The 18,520-nt window shown below is 37.5% G+C and overlaps 1 protein-coding gene across 1 annotated transcript; it reads left to right on the forward strand.

Moving 5' to 3' along the window:
* Positions 1-214: 214 nt before the first annotated feature.
* On the forward strand, positions 215-18,295 carry CALM2 (calmodulin 2). Its single transcript, XM_060754419.2, has 6 exons — positions 215-415; positions 8,867-8,897; positions 13,808-13,951; positions 14,024-14,130; positions 15,273-15,408; positions 17,664-18,295. Exons 1-6 carry the CDS (start codon positions 413-415, stop codon positions 17,690-17,692), a joined length of 450 nt encoding a protein of 149 aa, XP_060610402.1. The 5' UTR covers positions 215-412; the 3' UTR covers positions 17,693-18,295.
* The last annotated feature ends 225 nt before the right edge of the window (positions 18,296-18,520 follow it).

Consider the following 18,520-nt stretch of genomic DNA (forward strand, 5'->3'; position numbering starts at 1 on the left):
ATTCCCATTACAACTAAGGCTTCCAAAGTACACCAATCTCGTTCTCGAAAGGGGAGGGGGGCGATCAAGTTGCGAAGGAAGCGCGGGAGAGGCGAGAGCGGTAAAAAAGGGGTTGAGGGAGATGAGCCGGATCTCGTTTCTCCCCGCGCGCCTTCCTTTGTCGAGGAGAGCGCGCGCGCGCAAAGGGCGGAGGGATCCAGGAGGGCGGTGAGGTGGTTTATGAGGCGCTGCCGGCGGGCGGGTTGCGCTCAGTGTGAGGCGAAGTGCCGGACGGAGAGGAGGCAGAGAGAGAGAGAGGAAGACAGCCAGCCGCGCCCCAACTCCCGCCTTCTGAGCCTCGGCAGGCGGTTTGCGCTCCACCATCTCGCCCGTTTTGTTGCAGTAGCCGCCGCCAGGCCCGGCCCAAGCCAATATGGTTAGTAAAGGGAAAGAGAGCGGGGAGGCTCGGTTGTGGGGGGAAGGGGGAGAATGGGGTGTGTTGGGAATGCGGTGGAAGGCGCTCGGTGGCGGTTTGCGACTTTTGACCCCCTTCCTTTTTTCCCTCGCGCCTCAACGGTCTTGCCTCAGACGCTAGCGGTTGTTAAAGACGCCATACTGGCTCTTGCGACGAGGCAGCTCTGGTTTGCCTTGGTTGGCTTCCCTCTTGGCGAAGGGAATGTTCAGAGGGGCGAAGGCAACGTGGGCGGGGCCGTGGGAGGGCTGTTGTCATAGCAACCCCGCGGTCACCGCCCACCCGACCCCCTTTTTGTGTTGCGTTGGGGAGGGGCGCGGTTGCCCCGGCAACGGAGGCCCGCTCTCGTTTTGGCCCCCTCCCTCCCTCTCCTTTTCACAATCGTATTACAAATACTTTGGGTAAAATAATACAAGCTTTTACTAGGTTCTTGTGGGTTTTTTCGGGCTATAGAGCCATGTTCTAGAGGCATTTCTCCTGACGTTTCGCCTGCATCTATGGCAAGCATCCTCAGAGGTAGTGAGGTCTGTTGGAATTAGGATAAAGGGTTTATATATCTGTGGAATGGCTGGGGTGGGGCAAGGAGCTCTTCTCTGCTGGAGCTAGGTGTGAATGTTTCAACTGACCACCTTCATTAGCATTTGAAGGCCTGGCAGACCTCACTACCTCTGAGGATGCTTGCCATAGATGCAGGCGAAACGTCAGGAGAAATGCCTCTAGAACATGGCTCTATAGCCCGAAAAAACCCACAAGAACCTAGTGATTCCAGCCATGAAAGCCTTCGACAATACATACAAGCTTTTGCTTTTAATTTTTGGCTGCTGCTGCAGAAACTAGGACGGCAGCAGTGGATTTCAAATGGCAAGAATAGAGATTTTACCAAAACCAGGCATGAGCAAACTTGGGCCCTCCAGATGTTTGGACTTAAATTCCCACAATTCCTAACAGCCACAGGCCCTTTCCTCCCGCCCCCCGAGACTGTTAGGAATTGTGGGAGTTGAAGTCCACCTGGAGGGCCCAAGTTTGCCCATGTCTGTTCTACCTAAACAACAAGAAAACGTGCCTGATGCTCAAAATTGTTTGGCAGTGGGATACACTGCCTGGGCCCCCTTCCACACCGCTGAATAAAATCCCACATTTTCTGCTTTGAACAGGAAAATATATATGGCAGTGTGTGGACTTGGATAACCCACTTGAAAGCAGATATTGTGGAATTTTCACCCTTAAATTCCCACAATTCCTAACAGCCTCAGGCCCTTTCCTCCCCCCCCCCCCCCCAGTGGCTGAAGGGGAAATAAAAAGGCCCGAGACTGTTGGGAATTGTGGGAGTTGAAGTCCAAACACCTGGAGGGCTCAAGTTTGCCCATGCTTGTTCTACCTAAACAATAAGAAAACGTGCGTGATGCTCGAAGTTGTTTGGCAGTGGGATATGCTGCCTGGGCCCCCTTCCACACCGCTGAATGAAATCCCACATCTTCTGCTTTGAACAGGAAAATATATATGGCAGTGTGTGGGCTTGGATAACCCACTTGAAAGCAGATATTGTGGGATTTTCTACCTTTTTATATTCTGGGTTATATGGCTGTGTGGAAAGGCCCTCGGAATGTGTTGGGCTTTTTGAAGGCTTTTATGCAGAAACTGCATAGCCATCTGTTGTGACTGATTTGTGTTTTCCTGCATGGCAGAATGGGGTTGGATTGCATGGCCCTTGTCCTCTCTTCCAACTCTATCATTCTGTGATTCTCTTGCTTCCTCCACTCTCAACTTCCTGTTCCTTGGATCAGAGATGTCTCTTCTTTAGATAAATAGTGTGCATCTTCCTAGGTTGCATCTGCAATGTCATCCCTTCGCTAATGGTTGTGACTACATAAAATTAAGGTGCAATCATATTTTACTTAATTTCTAGGGCTGAAACTACACTGTCATATAGTGCTGTTTGAATTCCATTGAATTGCATTATATAGGTCTACACTGACCATATAATGGAAGTTTAAACCACATTATATGGCAACGTACCTCTACGCTCTTATTATTCGAAACCCTCAGTACATAACTGTGTACCCTTATAAAAAATAAAGCCTTTCCTTAAGTTGTTTTGATCTCCCCCCCCCCCCCGCATAAAAAGAGCCAGGAGGGAGGAGGAAGATTCCTAATGGTTTAGATTTTTGGGGAGTGGTTTGCAGCTAGGAGACTTCAGCTGCAGTGCAACAATGGTTACCTGCCAGGAATGCAGGCAGCATGCACTTTTGGGTTGTTGTTGCAGATGAACCAGGTTCGCAGTCCAGCTACAAGTTGAGCGCCTGTTATCCAGAATTCCAAAATCCTCTAGAATTGTCTGCATGGGTGTCTGAGATAATGGTGCAGTTGCTTTTGAATGGTGTAAATGTTTCCTACTCAAAATTCCAAAATGTTTCAAATTGCCTCCATTCTGTGTATGATGAAGCATTAACAAATTTCATGTTTTTGACTTGGATCCCACATCAAAATATATTATGTACATGCATATATTCCAAAATACAAAACACTTGTTCCCAAGCATAAGGTATGCTCAACCCATAATGGAGGGTGTGTATGTGTGTGTGTTTAATGGGACATTGCTTGTTTCAACTGCTGGGTGGGTAGGGTTACTCATCAAAAATTTAATCAAAAAGGAGGCTTTGAGGCATGGTAGAAGTTCCTTATGAAGGTAGACCAAGCAGGTTCAGTCAAGGATTGGAGCTGCATGCAATCCAGTGTGAGGGGAGGAGGGAAATGCTGCATTGACTTTTCTTAACCATACTAGGGGCTGTTGGAAGGCAAAGGGCTGGAATTTCAGTAACGAGTTAATGCGGGCCATCTGTCTTCTTGTCTCACTGGAAAATTGTCTTTGGCTGTACAAGGGATAGAGTGCACTTCACTCCAGAGTCTTCTAGTTGAAACCTCAAAAGTAGGGATACCACAGAGATTCAGCTTTCCTACTGAGGAATATTATGGAGATGGCATGTCAACCAATAAGACCTACTGGGTTTGACTTGAGTTGTCGGTGATGATCTGGAATGAAAGCACATCTTTGGAAGGAGACATTTAGCAGTCTAAAGGATCTTCCCGAATGAGGTCTGATAGCATAATGTAGAGCACCTGCAGTTTTTCCTCTTAGGTGTGGATATTTGGAGACTGAGCTGACTTTGCTTATTTCCTATTGGGAATAAGTTGTTTGGGAAGGATCTTTCTCTATTCAGACATTATTAAAAGGGGGGAAGCCCATCTTGTGTTTCTTTATGTTCAAGAAGAACACAATGTAACCTCCAGGATATGGCTGGCAAAGACACTGATGGATTGTCCACATGTTATGGAGAAATTATTTCATTTCATCTTAAAGGAGTTTCTTTTTGTATTAAAGACTTGCTTAGCTAAAAATAGTTAAAGCGTTTCAAGTGAAGTTTTTCTGTGTTTGGTAGTCATAACAAATTGAAGTCCCCATAGCAAGACATAAACTTAGAAATTCATATCTCTTATAGGATCCTAGTTTGTCGTAGTGTTCGGCAATCAGTTCTTCAGAAAGTCTTTAAGGCTGGAGTTGGTTGTTTACTATTTAATTTTAATTAAAAGCCTACTATAGGGACTCAAAATTTCACACCAGATCATTTTTGTAATAGAATCTAGGCATGTAAAAATATTTTAAAGACCTAACCAGTTATGACATTTTCAGTATGTAGTATATTTAGAAGTTGTTAATAGAAATATGACCACGTAGAAGTAAACATCATAGTTAATGTTTTTGAAGTATCACTAATAACAATATTCAAAACCCAGGCTGTCTTACCAATACTGATACTGTTGTCAGTTCTCACTGCAATGGCAACCTGGTAGTAAAACATTCTGGCTTCACTTGCCAATACTGTTTACTATGACAATATTCCATACAGAGGTCCTTCATCTAGTTGCTATTAGTTACTTTATTCTCAGCTGACTTAAGAAGAGATGGCCTAGCAGCAGTCTTCTTTCTTCTGGTGTTGACCCATTTAGAACCACCACTTATAATTCTTGGATCCTCTTTATATGTCACTTCAATCTTTTGTCCTGTTGCTCATTGTATTGCTTTTGAAAGAGTTGAGAGGAAACTTGCTTTTTTTCTAGGAGAGAGTGGAATTTCAACAAGATCTGGAACTTGCTAAAGTAGTATGGAAGCAGAATTGTAGATGACAATGCACTTGAGCCTGGTTGCCTTGAAGTTCAGTGGTTGATCGTTTCCAGCAGCAAAAGTTAAGATGTTTGCCCACAGATTCAAAATACTGACTAGCACTTCATTTAATACCGTACATATTGAATGATGATAATTCTAACTGAAAGTAGTTCTTGATCAGTACCTGTATTCTGTTTTTATTCTGTAACCACAACCTTTTAATTCTTTTTCCCATCTTTTCTAAACCTCTACTTGTGTTTAATTCAGAAGTTTAAATTGACTCCTCTTGCTTCATAGGGTTGAACTTGAGCAGGTATTTCCTTAAAACATGAACTGTGTCTTTTGGGGGGGACAGGTCTTCTTCCATTGCAAAATCCTGGGTCACTGCAGAGTTCACACACTGGCACACTGGGGTGCTCTTGGAGGAAAGCAGCCCTTCCTGTCTTTTTTTTTTTTACTTAAAAGAATGAGGAAAACTGGCCTGCCCCTCTGCACATCATCTGTCATACATCCATATCAGAGGATAAAGTTGATTATTTCTTATTCCCATAATTCAGCAAATTCCATTTTTCATTAGGTTCCTTTAAAGGAGGAATAGTACGGCTAGTGCAACAAGCAAAACAATGGCAATCACAGGATGCTTGAAGTCTTGCTACTTTAGTTTTGACAGCTGACCTTGTAGATTTAGCATCATGATGGGTGTGACAAGACCACAAGCTCATGTGCTTCCATGAAATGCTTAAAATGTAGGGCCTTGCATTTCAAGATTTTAGAAAACATGGTCAAAGTTGTAATAAAGGTTTATTACAGAAAATGCAATATTTTGCATATTTAAAAAACCCAAAGGGCTGATATTTCCACTCACGTAGAGCTGAGGAATCTTGAGTAAGAAAGTATCCTTTCTTGTTGAGGACTTTGTATTTTATGATTGGTAATTGTAGTTTTCTCCATCCACTGACCCCACTGCTACATGACAGCCTTCTACAGAATTCAGTTAGAGCTATCTATGCCTCTTAAACTCACATAAACTCATAGTGTAAGATAAGCAAAAATCTATCTGTGCTTCTTTGTAGCCTGCTTTGCTCAGTTTTTCTTTCTTGAATCTGAAACTGAGGTGAGGATCTTGCTTTAATATTAAAATGGGAAATAAAATGGAGCCACACTGAAACACATCTCACCAGGTATAATAAGCCTTTGCTAAGTACAGTACTTCATTGCTCTTGACTTACAAGTATGTTGGCTGTATATGATTCAAGAGACCTTTGCACTTCCTTTCTTTTACAGGCTAAACTTCAAATTAGAAACAATTTTTTGAAACAAATTAACCTTTAAGTTGCTATTTTGTGCTATTATCTGGAGGAAGTTTGTCTTCAGAGGAACTTGTTACAATTAAGATCACTTGTATCACCTTTTCTACTTAGTTCAAACTTTCATGCCTTCTTTTCTTGCATTGTATCTTATCTTGAGATTTCAAAAAAACTTTGCTTGTTTTCTTGCTGAGTAGATAGAAGCTGTTTGACTGGTTTCATGGAACATCTTTTTCTGCTGGATGATGCAATATGAAATCATGTAGACTGTAGAGGATGTCTTTTATCTGTAGTTAATCTTATAACTACTTTGCTTGGGACTTAGGATGTGATATAAAAATTATGAATCCCAAATTCATGAGAGTGCCTGTTCAAGATTTCTGTCTTAGAATACATCTGCACTAAATAATGAATGAGGTTTGACACCACTTTAACTGCCATCACTCAGTGCTGTGGAATCATGTGAGTTGTGGTTTGGGAAGGCCCAGCACTCTTTGGCAAAGAAGACTTCCCAATATTGGGAAAATACAACTCACATGACTTCATAGTATTGAGCCATGGCAGTAAAAGTGGTTTAGAATGGCATTCATTCTACAGTGTAGATGTACCCTAAGTCTTTCTTTGAGTTATTTCACCTCATTTCATAGTAGAAATTCAAAGGTGCTGAAGGTCATCAAAGCAATCTAGTTTATTGTAGAGCGTATTGCTTTAAAGTTTGATGCAAAAGTTTTTGGACCCAATTAGCTATCAGACCTAACCAGCAGATCTCCTGATTAGGGATGATCTATATCCAGCAGCACCTGGAAGGCCACATGTTTCCCATCTCTTGTTTGCTTTCCTCAAAACTTTCAATATGTGTTCTGAACCATACATTAACATTATACAACAGAGAAGATGGGCACACGAAAGTTAAAATGGCACATAAAACCCAAAGTAAAATCAATTAGAAATGTCAAATGTCCTGGTGCCAAGGGATTCTCCCTACACTGATTTGTCCATACTCCTATAGGGTTCTTTTAAAAAGAAAATTACAGTGAAATTTAGAATTCAATTCTGTGAGCTTTTGTTGTTTCTATTATTGCCTAATGCAAATTTTAGAGCAGTTTTTTCCAAACATTTCATGTTATACACATTTACAGACATGGTAGCAATTCGCAACAGTTAATTCAGTTTTACTAGCAAGCCAGAGGTGAAATCAATCCCTTATAAGTAAGATATGCAGACAGATACATAAATTGTAATAATGAATTTTATGGGGACACAGCATATCTCATGAAAACCTTTCATATATATTGGTATATTTTTAAAATATATGATGTATTGCTTATTTCACATTGAAAAAAGGTTTCGTTTATTTGCATGACACCTATACACTTCAGCTGACACATTGGTGTGTCATGACACACAGTTTACTTCAGAACACACCCCTGCAGTGTAGATTACAGGGGAAACTAAATTGCAGTCCTAGATCTCTTGTTAGTGATCTTACGCAAACATTTTGACAAGTCTAAGGTTACTCAGAATTTTAGAGCCCAATCTGGATTTCTCAGCTGATTTAAAGTTCTCCTTATATGTTAAAATTAAAGTTAGTTTTGTCTATCAAAGAAGGTTGAGGCTTTTCCCCAGGGATTATTGTTTAACATTATATATTAAACCTGTTTGCTTTTAAAAAAATGTTGAATAACTTTATAGTTTGCTATGTTATGCAAAATCTTTGAAAATAGCATCTAGATCAGACATGGGCAAACGTTGACCTTCCAAGTGTTTTGGATTTAAATCCCATAGTTCCTAACAGCCTACTACAATGAAGTCCAAAACATCTGGAGGGCCAAATTTTGTCTGTGCCTGATCTAGATAGAATCTGATTTTGAAGGTATGTCTGGCAAGTATTCTAGCTATTTTTTCCAAACTTTGAGCCAAAGTTTTCATGGATGCCTTACTGTTAGTTTTACTTGTTGAGACCTTGCTTATGGTATCCAGTGCTAAAATGCAATTGTGTTTGTTCTTGCCTAAAAAGAAGTAAGATACAGTGAAAAATGACAAGCATTGCTAATATGGTATGGAAGGCCTTGTATTGTGCATCTTAGAAACCTGGGTGCATCTGCACTGTAGTATTAATGCAGTTTGACACCACTTTATCTGCCATGGATCTATACTATGGAATTGTAGGAGTTGTACTTTTATGAGGTCTTTTCGTCTTCTCTGTCAAAGGGTCCTGTTATCTCAACAAACTACAGATCTCACAGTTCTATAGCATTGAGAAATAGCAGTTAAAGTGGTGTCAAATGTTTTAACACTTCCATCATTTAAAAAAACTATGTAATTTTATACAACACACTTATTTACAATCTTGGAAAAGAGGCATGTAACAATATTGTTGATGTATTCCATGTGATCTCATAAGCTACTTGGAATAAGAGACCCAACAGATTTTAATCTAGATGAAAACAATCTTAAATGAGTTCTTGAAATACAGTCCATCTTCGGGCAGCTAGATGAACTAAGTCACCAGATCTGTAGACAGGGTGTGGTATTTGATTTCTGAAACAATTTATACAGATTCTGTTCACTGATCTTCTCTGTGCTAGATGGCTGCCAAACTTTGAACAGTGCTATTATATTTTATAAAGCATAACATTGATAGAATAATGCCAATAACTGCAAGATATAGAAGATCATTTTGTCCAGCTGTTGAGGAGATAGGTGTTACACACCCATCCTCAGTCTGAACTAAATTGAAATGCTGGTTTTACTGTTTCCATTAGTGTGAAAGTACTACATCTTTTCCTCTGTCTTACTTATATGAAAAACCTGCAGGCAGCTGTCATTTTTATAGTGATTACTTACTGTGACTGATCTAAAGAAGTTTTTAAAGGAATATGTTAAGTATTCTGTTTTATGTTTCCCATGTATCCTAACTTTGTTTTGTTCTCCAATACTTTTTAGGCTGATCAACTGACAGAAGAGCAAATCGCAGGTGAGAATCTAGGTTTACATCCATGTTTTCATAAGGAAGAATCTTTAATGACATAAAGGAATTATATCTTACTCATTTACCTGCCTACTTAAAGCTTGAGCATCTGGGGTGTGATCTTTATTTTCCTGTTATAAATCTGTATGTACATACTCCATTATCATAGGACTTCTGGAAAAGTGAAAATATGTAAAAAGTTTCTTTCCTTTTGCAAAATTCTGAAGTGGAAGATTCAAAAATCTAGAACATTGGTCACAGTGTTCTAAAACAGTGCAGAGTTATCAGTGCTGGTGAAATTACATACAAAGAATAACCATTTGCATTATTTCTTTGAGTATATAATTGATTATAATAGCTATATCTGTCTTCTGACAAGAGGATAGTGTAGTGACACAATGTAAGTTTCCATGAGCTAAAATAGGAAATGAGGATTTCTAAAATTCCTCCTTTTGTCCTGTGGTCTCTTCAGTTACCAACCATACTGTTTCCAAGATTCTTCTAATCCCCTTGCAGATTTTGAAGGGGTGGAAAACCATGTGGGGAAATATGGGATAATTCCTCCTTCCGTTTTATGTTTATGAGGAATTTTACTGGATCAAAGCTTTCTGAATGCTAAGGGCACAAGGTTGAGTGCATTTTTAACTGCTGTCATTTGTTAAATAGTTGTTGAGATGAATGTGTTGAATTTATTAAAACCAGTATGTTTTACAGCAACAATTCAATATGCTAAGAAGATGCACTTAAGCATATATGCATTGCATTTTAGGTTAAGCCTTCTTCCACAACTTGCAGTGCCAAATTTATTTGATTCCTGTAACCAGGCCAAACTGAAGTTGATAAACAGCTGCATTTCAACAACAAGATAATTGTGCAAATGTGTTGCATTAGCACTATAATTTTGGTAGTCTATCAGAGTAAACATTGGATTGTAAAGTTCACTCAGTAATATTGTTATACTATACAGCTGCTGTATAGTTAAGATTAGCTACCTGCTATACCATTTATGACTTTGACATTACAATGTTTTATGGTATAGTGGTTTCATGTTTTAACTATCAGATTACTATTTTAAAATATTTGATATGAAGAACGTATGTTATTTTCCCATCATTTTAAGACACAGCTGATACTATTCCAATGAAAGACCTTTAATTTCAAGGCTGATACTCGTCAGATGGTGTGGGTGGTAGTAAATAGATTAAAAGAGCCTCACCCAGTTCTTGAGAATCTACAAAGATAATTTTAATATGAGTGTAATGTGCCTTAATAGAATATATTTTCTCAGAAGGTGAGCTGAAATATATGTTATAAAATTGTATGTGTTGCTACTGATATGGAGAAGAATGTGCTATTATTATAGTCAAGTTGCAGTAATGTAGTTTCACTGTAAAATATCAATATTGGAATAACGATACTGATCAAAGATATTTCCAAATAATTTCTATTGCAATTGAATTTACTGGTACTAACCTTGTTTTGAATCCGTACCCCCAGAAAGTGTGGGGAATGAGATAACCCTATTACTTTGTGAAATGTAAAGCCAAATCAGTTCGCATTCTTTATGTTGCCACCAAAGACACCCCCTCCCCCCAGTGCAACTGACAAAATAAAATGACAAATTCTTGCTCATTAACAAGTTGTATGTACAGTATAACCTCCATATCCATGAAGGATATGTTCCAAGACACATACACACACACTGAATTCCTGCAAATCTTATATTTTGGCTATGCATGGGCTGAAAGTATACCATAGTATCGTATTGGAAGACTCAGAAACTTTGATGTGCGTGTGTGGTTTTGGAGCACGTGGAAGTGAAACCATGGCTATCAAAACTGGATTTGGGGGGGGGGGGGTATTGTACTGATGTGTAAATGTAGGCTTGGGAGGAAATACTGCAAAATTTGAATAAAAGAGTCATCCTGATATAGTGTTGTGAGTGTTTGTGATTTGGGGAGTCCAATATTTGAATTTCCACTTGATCATAAAAATCCACTGTTTGACCTTGAGCACATTACAGTCTTGAGGCCTCAGAAAGACAAAACCCCTCGAAACAAATTTTGCCAAGGAAGCTCTGTAGTAGATTTGCCCTGAGGTCACCATAAAACAGAAATGACTTGAAGGCATACAAGATAGCTACTTGCATGTTTTCTCTCAAAAAGAACCAAGCTAGTCTAGTCTGTTCTCCCCTTTACATGTTCTATAATTTCTCCCGAAGGTAGTCAGGTATTTTTGCCATATATTGGATACCTATTCAAGTCTTTAGAAGGTCAGTATAAATCAGGCATGAGCAAAGTTTGGCCCTCCAGGTGTTTGGGACTTCCAATTCCCACAATTACTAACAGCGTGCTGGCTGTTAGGAAATGTGGGAGTTGAAGTCCAAAACATCTGGAGGACTGAAGTTTGTCTGAGCCTGGTATAAATAGAATCAAACCTCGTAACTGGAAGTTGTTGTTCCAGACAATTTTAGGCCCTAAAGATTCTAACTGGCAGGTGAAATTGTGTTGAAGTAAACACAAGATTTTGGAAGACAAGTAGGGTTAGTACTTCAGTGTGAGACCACCAATGAATAACAGATACTTCTGAATGTTCTTTCCTAAAAGCAACCCTATGAAATCCATGAGGTTTCCATAAGTTGACTGACAACTTGAAGGAACATAATACACTCTCCAGCAGTATTGGTTAGGATTCTAAGACCCAAAGAGTAATTTTATTAAGTGTTACCTTATCCTTTGATCAGCTATTAGGGTACATTGATTGTTCAGTCAGTTGACTTGCTTGAGGCTACTTCACAAAATGAAGGATATGAATTAGAATTTATTCAGTGTTAGGTCTTTCCACTATTGTATAGGTATTTTTATTTGATACTAGTTGAACTGTCACCTTGTGGAATCTTAGGATTGTAATTTTGTCAGATATTTACAATATTCAGCCACAGAACTCCAGTTCCTCACCAAACTACACATTGTAGGATTCCACAGGATGCAGCCATGGCTATTAAACTGGTGTCAAAGTGCTATAATTGTGCAGATTCGTAGAATGTTAAGTCTTCCTTTCCTTAAACTACGAAAATGGTAAATGATTAGCACTTAAAAGTATGCATTGTATATGATGCAATTCAGGTCTTGCTGTGTTCTTCCTTTTTCCTAATTTGTGACAGAAGAAATGAACTCTTGGACTTGTGTTCATCTATATGTTAATTTTGAATTCTTTGTCCTTGACGAGGAAGACTATTCTGAAGTACAAAGACCCATGTTGGAGACTAGCACTTTGCCTAACCCTTTAGCTGCATTTTTCCATCAAAACTGGAGGCTACCTATATGCAATCTTAAACACAGAAGAGGTCTTATTTCGACCACCGTATTTTGAAGTTAGTTGATAAAATTTGATTATATAGATCATCATAGTAAAAAAATACTACTTTCCCCCATGAGAATTGATGACAAATATTGAGCAAATCATCCATAAGTATCTGGAACCAACTGGGTATTAAAAATAAAAAATAGAATAGTTTTTCAGCTAAGAGCATCTGTCAGGTAATGACTCATTCCTTAATGTTCTCTGTATCATTTCTCACAATATCAAACCACCATTGTGACACTTAATAAGCTCTTTCCATAAATACAAATTAAGCTGTGTGTGTATATACACCACACATATTGAAAGCTCACTCCAAAACTCATTTGAACAAAGTCGGTGGGCAAGAAAAAAACATTAAAATTTTGTCACAGATTATTTTATTTCCAAACTCAAAGCAAAGAAAATGGGCTACTTAGTATTCCAAAGGATTTTTTTTAAACTGAAAGTTTGCATTAATGTATGTCTTGTCTGCTCCTTTCCATCTGAATGCTTGAAAACATTTTGTTGCCAAAACCAAGTTTAATCCATCACTTTCTTCAGTCTTCTAACATGTAGCATTTTGCCAACTCTTACTGTTGCAAGCAGCTGAAAAAATTGCATGTGTTTTTCCTTCTAAATGTTACATTTTTGACCATTTGGGAGTGTTACCTTTAATATTTTAGATTAATAGGCCCCAAAAGATTTTCGCACAGCTCTTCATCAATGCCAAAAGCCTTTCTTCCTACTTATGAACCCGAATCAAAGCACAGTCAAATTACCAAATTATGAGTGGAAAATAATTGTTATGTACCCCTGTTACCCACTAGGATTTGGTTCTAGGACCTGACACAGAGAAACATCTTACCCCAACCTGTGGATGACAAAATCCATGGATACTCAAATTCCATTATATGCAGTAGTGTATGAAACTGGCAGCATCAAGGGTTGTTTTGGGATTTATGTAGGGAAATATTTTAAAGCCATGATTGGTGAATTCATGGATACAAAATGTGTGGATATTAAAATCCAACTACACATTTTGTTTAAGAAGTAATTCCTGAATCAAAATGATTACTTAATTTTGAATTGAAATGAGAAATGGGAGTAATCACTAAGAGAAACTAGGATGCTGGTTACCAAAAAGTGCTGTTTCCTTCATTGCTTGCTATAGGCTTCCTGGAAAGATTTGATTTGTTGTTAGATATAACAGTGGGTATCCTTTACGTAAATTAATAGAACTGCTCTTATGTTATGTTCTAAGCTAGATCTTGACATTGCATGTGTACCAGCTAGTTGAGAGGTCCACATTGAAAAATAGCTAATTTAATGCTGATACTGACAGAGTAAAAGTTACAGTTTGGCAGTGTTAAGAATTTTAAACAAACCAGATCCCACAGAAATCAAATTATTTTTACTTGCTGTAATGTTTTATTGTGTCTCTTAGGCTAATGATTTTTTAATTGTACTTGCAATTGATCATCTCTATTAAAATGGAAGTAATCATTTATAGATTTAAAGAAAAGTAAACTGTAATTGTCCAGAGTTTGAGCTGTCTATGTCTTTCTATTCTATAGAATTTAAGGAAGCCTTTTCACTATTTGACAAGGATGGTGATGGTACTATAACAACAAAAGAGTTGGGGACAGTGATGCGGTCCCTTGGGCAGAATCCAACAGAAGCAGAATTACAAGATATGATTAATGAAGTAGATGCGGATGGTAAGTTTTATCTTAAATAGCTTAGTAATTAAAAGTCAAAGAACTTGCTCTAATAACAAAACTATTTTACAGGCAATGGCACAATTGACTTCCCAGAATTTTTGACAATGATGGCAAGAAAAATGAAGGATACAGACAGTGAAGAAGAAATTAGAGAAGCATTCCGTGTATTTGATAAGGTATTCAACTGCTGTATTTTGAGGACTTATCAAATATTTTAGATGAGATTTCCTACATTCAGAGAACTTTCTGGTTAAAACTATATAATTTAATGTTCCTCCGTTTGACTGAGCAGTGCAAGTTTAAAAATCAAAATGAGTCCCTAGAAGATCGGATCAGACTTTCAGGAAGCCCTTCATCTCTTATGACCCTCTCTGATACTTGATTCTCTGAGGCCTGCTGCAAATGCCAATTTCTTTTGCTTGTCAGACTGATGTCAATTTTAAAAAGGTCTTTTTGGTGGAAGTCCAAACTTTGGCACTTTTTTTTTTTTGCTTGTGGTTCATAGTTTCCCCCAATAATCTGTAGAAAGATACAAATACTGTTCTGCAATTTCCAATGATGTAACTCTGCCACATGACTTCAGGAAAAGGGTCTTCTATAATGTGTTTCTTCTATTTGGTTAGTTTTTGTGAATACTATTCAGGAAATCACATTTAAAATTCCTAAGCACGCCTAATATAATCCATTAAAGTATAGCATGCCCCTGGGACATTGCTGTCTTTTAATGGGTTTACTCCTTAATTAGTTCTTGTGTGGGTAATAAAAGTGGGTGCTAAAATAATATGGCAACCCTGAGACCCACCTTTCTAATAAAAAACAAATTGGGATATTTTGAAATATTCTTCATCCAGAATGATATTTGAAGTAATATACAAAAGTTAAATACTATCTTTGAGCTATCACAATAATAATCTTATCTAAAATAGTTAGCCTCTTTCCAGTGTTAGGTATTCTTAACTGCCACAGCCCTACATAACACATTTATTTTCATTTGTGGGATTCAAAACATACTTGCATTTTATTCTATTTATTTACACACCTGAGGCATATTTCCTATCTAGAAGATCTAGAAGGCCCAGGCGGTGTATCTATTTACTTTATATACAAAGTAATTTTAAAAACAGTGTGCAGCTGCTTTGTGTAGCTTTTATCTAGGGATGGAAGTGTGGATTGAAAAACAGGAAATTCACCTGAATAAAATAGTTATTGCCTCTGAATTATTGCTAGGTGTCCTTACTAAGTTAGTAGTAACTTGTTCAGAGCTGAACATTAGAGGATTTTTTTAATACAAACCAGGCAACTTTTATATATTTTTCAGGATGGAAATGGTTACATTAGCGCTGCAGAACTTCGTCATGTGATGACAAATCTTGGAGAGAAGTTAACAGATGAAGAAGTTGATGAGATGATTAGAGAAGCAGATATTGATGGTGATGGTCAAGTAAACTATGAAGGTAAAAAAATGAGCATTTTAAAATGTAGTCATATGTATACCTATACCTAGGATCAGAAAACAAAAGCAGATTCCTTCTGTGCAGGTATTAAGATTTTTTAGGCTTCTATATTTGCAGCAAAAGTAACATGTAGCGCAATAAGTCCTACGTGTCAATGACCTGGAGTCATCAGAATACCATCCCTTTTCACCAGTCTTCCAAATCTCCCATAAAAGGCTTCAATGAAAAGTCATTTTTGCTGTTGTATGTGATGCAATGGGAGGGGCTATAGACCAAAATTAAATCGGAAAACCCTCCACAATAGTGCTATAAAACAGCTCCAGATTTATCATTGACATTTGGATATATTTAAAAAATGTGAAACTATTTTATGTATTTTTTTCAGTTGCTGTTTTAAATAGCTTTCAGTTATTCAAACAGGTTGTATGAACAGTCCCAAATTGACTTCAGTTAACCCTGTTAATAAAACCCTATAGAGCAGTGGTTCTCAACCTGCGGGTTCCCAGATGTTTTTGCCTTCCAACTCCCAGAAATCCTAACAGCTGGCAAACTGGCTGGGATTTCTGGTAGTTATAGACCAAAACAACCCACAGGTTGAGAACCACAGCTATAAAGCCTAGGTCTAGACAGCATGAAAAAACCTATGATTTACCTGAGTCTTAGCATCTAGAGAGAGCTTTCTCTTCTTCCTATAGTTCTCAAGGGTCCATGTGATATGGGCATAGGAAAGGACTATTCCAGTAGCTGTTGTCTAGCCCCTGAAGTTCTATAGGAACCTAGATTAGTCCCCTTCCTGCTCTCTGTTTGGTAAAAAACCTTTTTATTTAAACATCTATTTTATTTTATTTATTTGCGACATTTATATGCCGCCCTTCTCACCCCAAAGGGGACTCAGAGCGGCTTACAAGATACACACACACACATATATACGTACATACAATACATTATACCATTAGCACAGTACAATATCAGCGTTATATTGTACTGTATACAATTATATTGTATTATTATTAGCAATATTACATGTAGTATAAAATATATAATTATAATATATTATTAGTATTAGTATTATACTGTATTACATTATAATATTATAAATATATGTATATACATTATATTATACATTAGCATAGCACAGGAGACAAGGTGGAACTGTCCCTTGGCTTCCCCTGTCTTCACTCTGGCTCAGAGCGGCAGTTGGTGCTGGGGGGAAGGGTCTCCAACTATTTGATGATTAAGTGATTGTACAGGAAGGTCCTTATGGGAGGAGAACGTTATATTTTTATCGTTATTATATTTTACAGTGATTTTATACTTTAAATAAATTGAGAGTGTTTAATATGATCGCTTGTGTAATTGAGAACTGTTTTTAGCTTTATTTTGTTTTAACTTAGTAAGCCACACTGGGCCCATGTTGGGAGAAAGATGTGATGTAATGTTAATAAATAATAGATGGTGATGATGATTTCTGTGCTGCAACCATCACTGTTAGAAATTTGGTTATAAATGGTGGTATATGTTTAGAAGCAGGATTACAGTTCATGTTGGCTGCTTACTTGACAATAAACTTAATATATTGTTGAGGAGTTTTTTGTTTTGTTTTTGCTTTTGCATTTGAATAAATTGCCATTAAAGCTACTATTAATTAGCAAGTTTCTTTATAAAACATTTTACCTAAGAAGCAGGAAGCAGTATCAAATGTTCTCCTGTAATAAAGAAAACAAATAGCACAGATTGCAAACTCATTTAATTAGAATAGCATTTGTATTTATCCAAAGGAGGTGTATAATATAAATTAAAAACAAAACAGGTTTACCAATCTGAAAGAACTCTATAAACAGTAATTTTGATTTTTAGTACCTTAAAATACAGCTTCCTTCCAAAAACAAACCCCGATCATTACATGGACCTGGAGAATAAAAGTGTCTTAAAGATAAAAGTAGTAAATACCAAGCGAGCTTGGAAATTTGTTGGGTTATTAGACATCTGCAATCGCTGTGTTGTTAGGTAATAGATGCAAGTAATAGCTTTTTAAATTAGGTGAGGCATAAATAGGGCACTTCTGAAACAAAACTGAGCAGGATATATTGTGCTTGAAATGTTGATCATTTTCCACATTGTCCTTGTGGACAATCCTACTAAAACTGGCATGACAATTGGAATAAATAGAAGCAGTTATAGCATGTTGTCTAGTTTGTAATCTGAACAGATATCCATTAAGTTTGACTGGTGATTTCTTTTTCTTTCCCCTACAGAGTTTGTACAAATGATGACAGCAAAGTGAAGACACTGTACAGAATGTGTTAAATTTCTTGTACAAATTGTTTATTTGCCTTTTTCTCTGTTTGTAACTTATCTGTAAAAGGTTTTCCCCTACTGTCAAGAGAATATGCATGTATAGTAACAAACTCATTCCTCCATGTTTTCCCCTTTTATCTGTCATCCTGATATTTTGGGAAAATGATCAAAGTAACAAATGTTTGCATGTGGCTTACTCTGGATATTTAAGCCCTTCCACACTTCTAAAACTAGATGGTGTTGGTCAAACGAGGGAACATCTAGGTTATGCCTGTCTAAATTAGTTATTTTAGGAAACTTAGCATGTTGTTGAAATGTAGTCTTAACTTTGTGTGGACTATGGACAGTCAACAATATGGAACTTAAAAAGTTTGCACTATTGCAAAACGGGTGTATTATCCAGGTACTCGTACACTATTTTTTTGTACTCCTGGTCTTGTACCAGAAGACATTTTATTCTATGGTTACTATGCTTTTAAAACCTTTTGTTCAGCCACTTATTTTCAAAAGAATCTGCTTATGGCACAACTTGCCTCAAATCCATTCCAAGTTGTATATTTGTTTTCCAATAAAAAATACAATTAACCTATATTGTTTCTATCATTTTTTCCCGGTTATTATGTATCTCCACTTACTCTCACTACTATTTAGGGACTGCACATATAGCCTATATTTAGATGTGTGCTTTGTTGTAATAAACAATGTGCCTACCTTTTGCCAAAGCTTAGTGCATCTGTGGATTTAGTTACACATTTAAATAACCAGTTTAATGTTAATGTCCAGTGTTCATGTTTAAATCAGGACTGTGGAAACA

The sequence above is a fragment of the Anolis sagrei genome, chromosome 1 (assembly GCF_037176765.1).
Source record: "Anolis sagrei isolate rAnoSag1 chromosome 1, rAnoSag1.mat, whole genome shotgun sequence".
NCBI classification, from domain to species: domain Eukaryota; kingdom Metazoa; phylum Chordata; class Lepidosauria; order Squamata; family Dactyloidae; genus Anolis; species Anolis sagrei.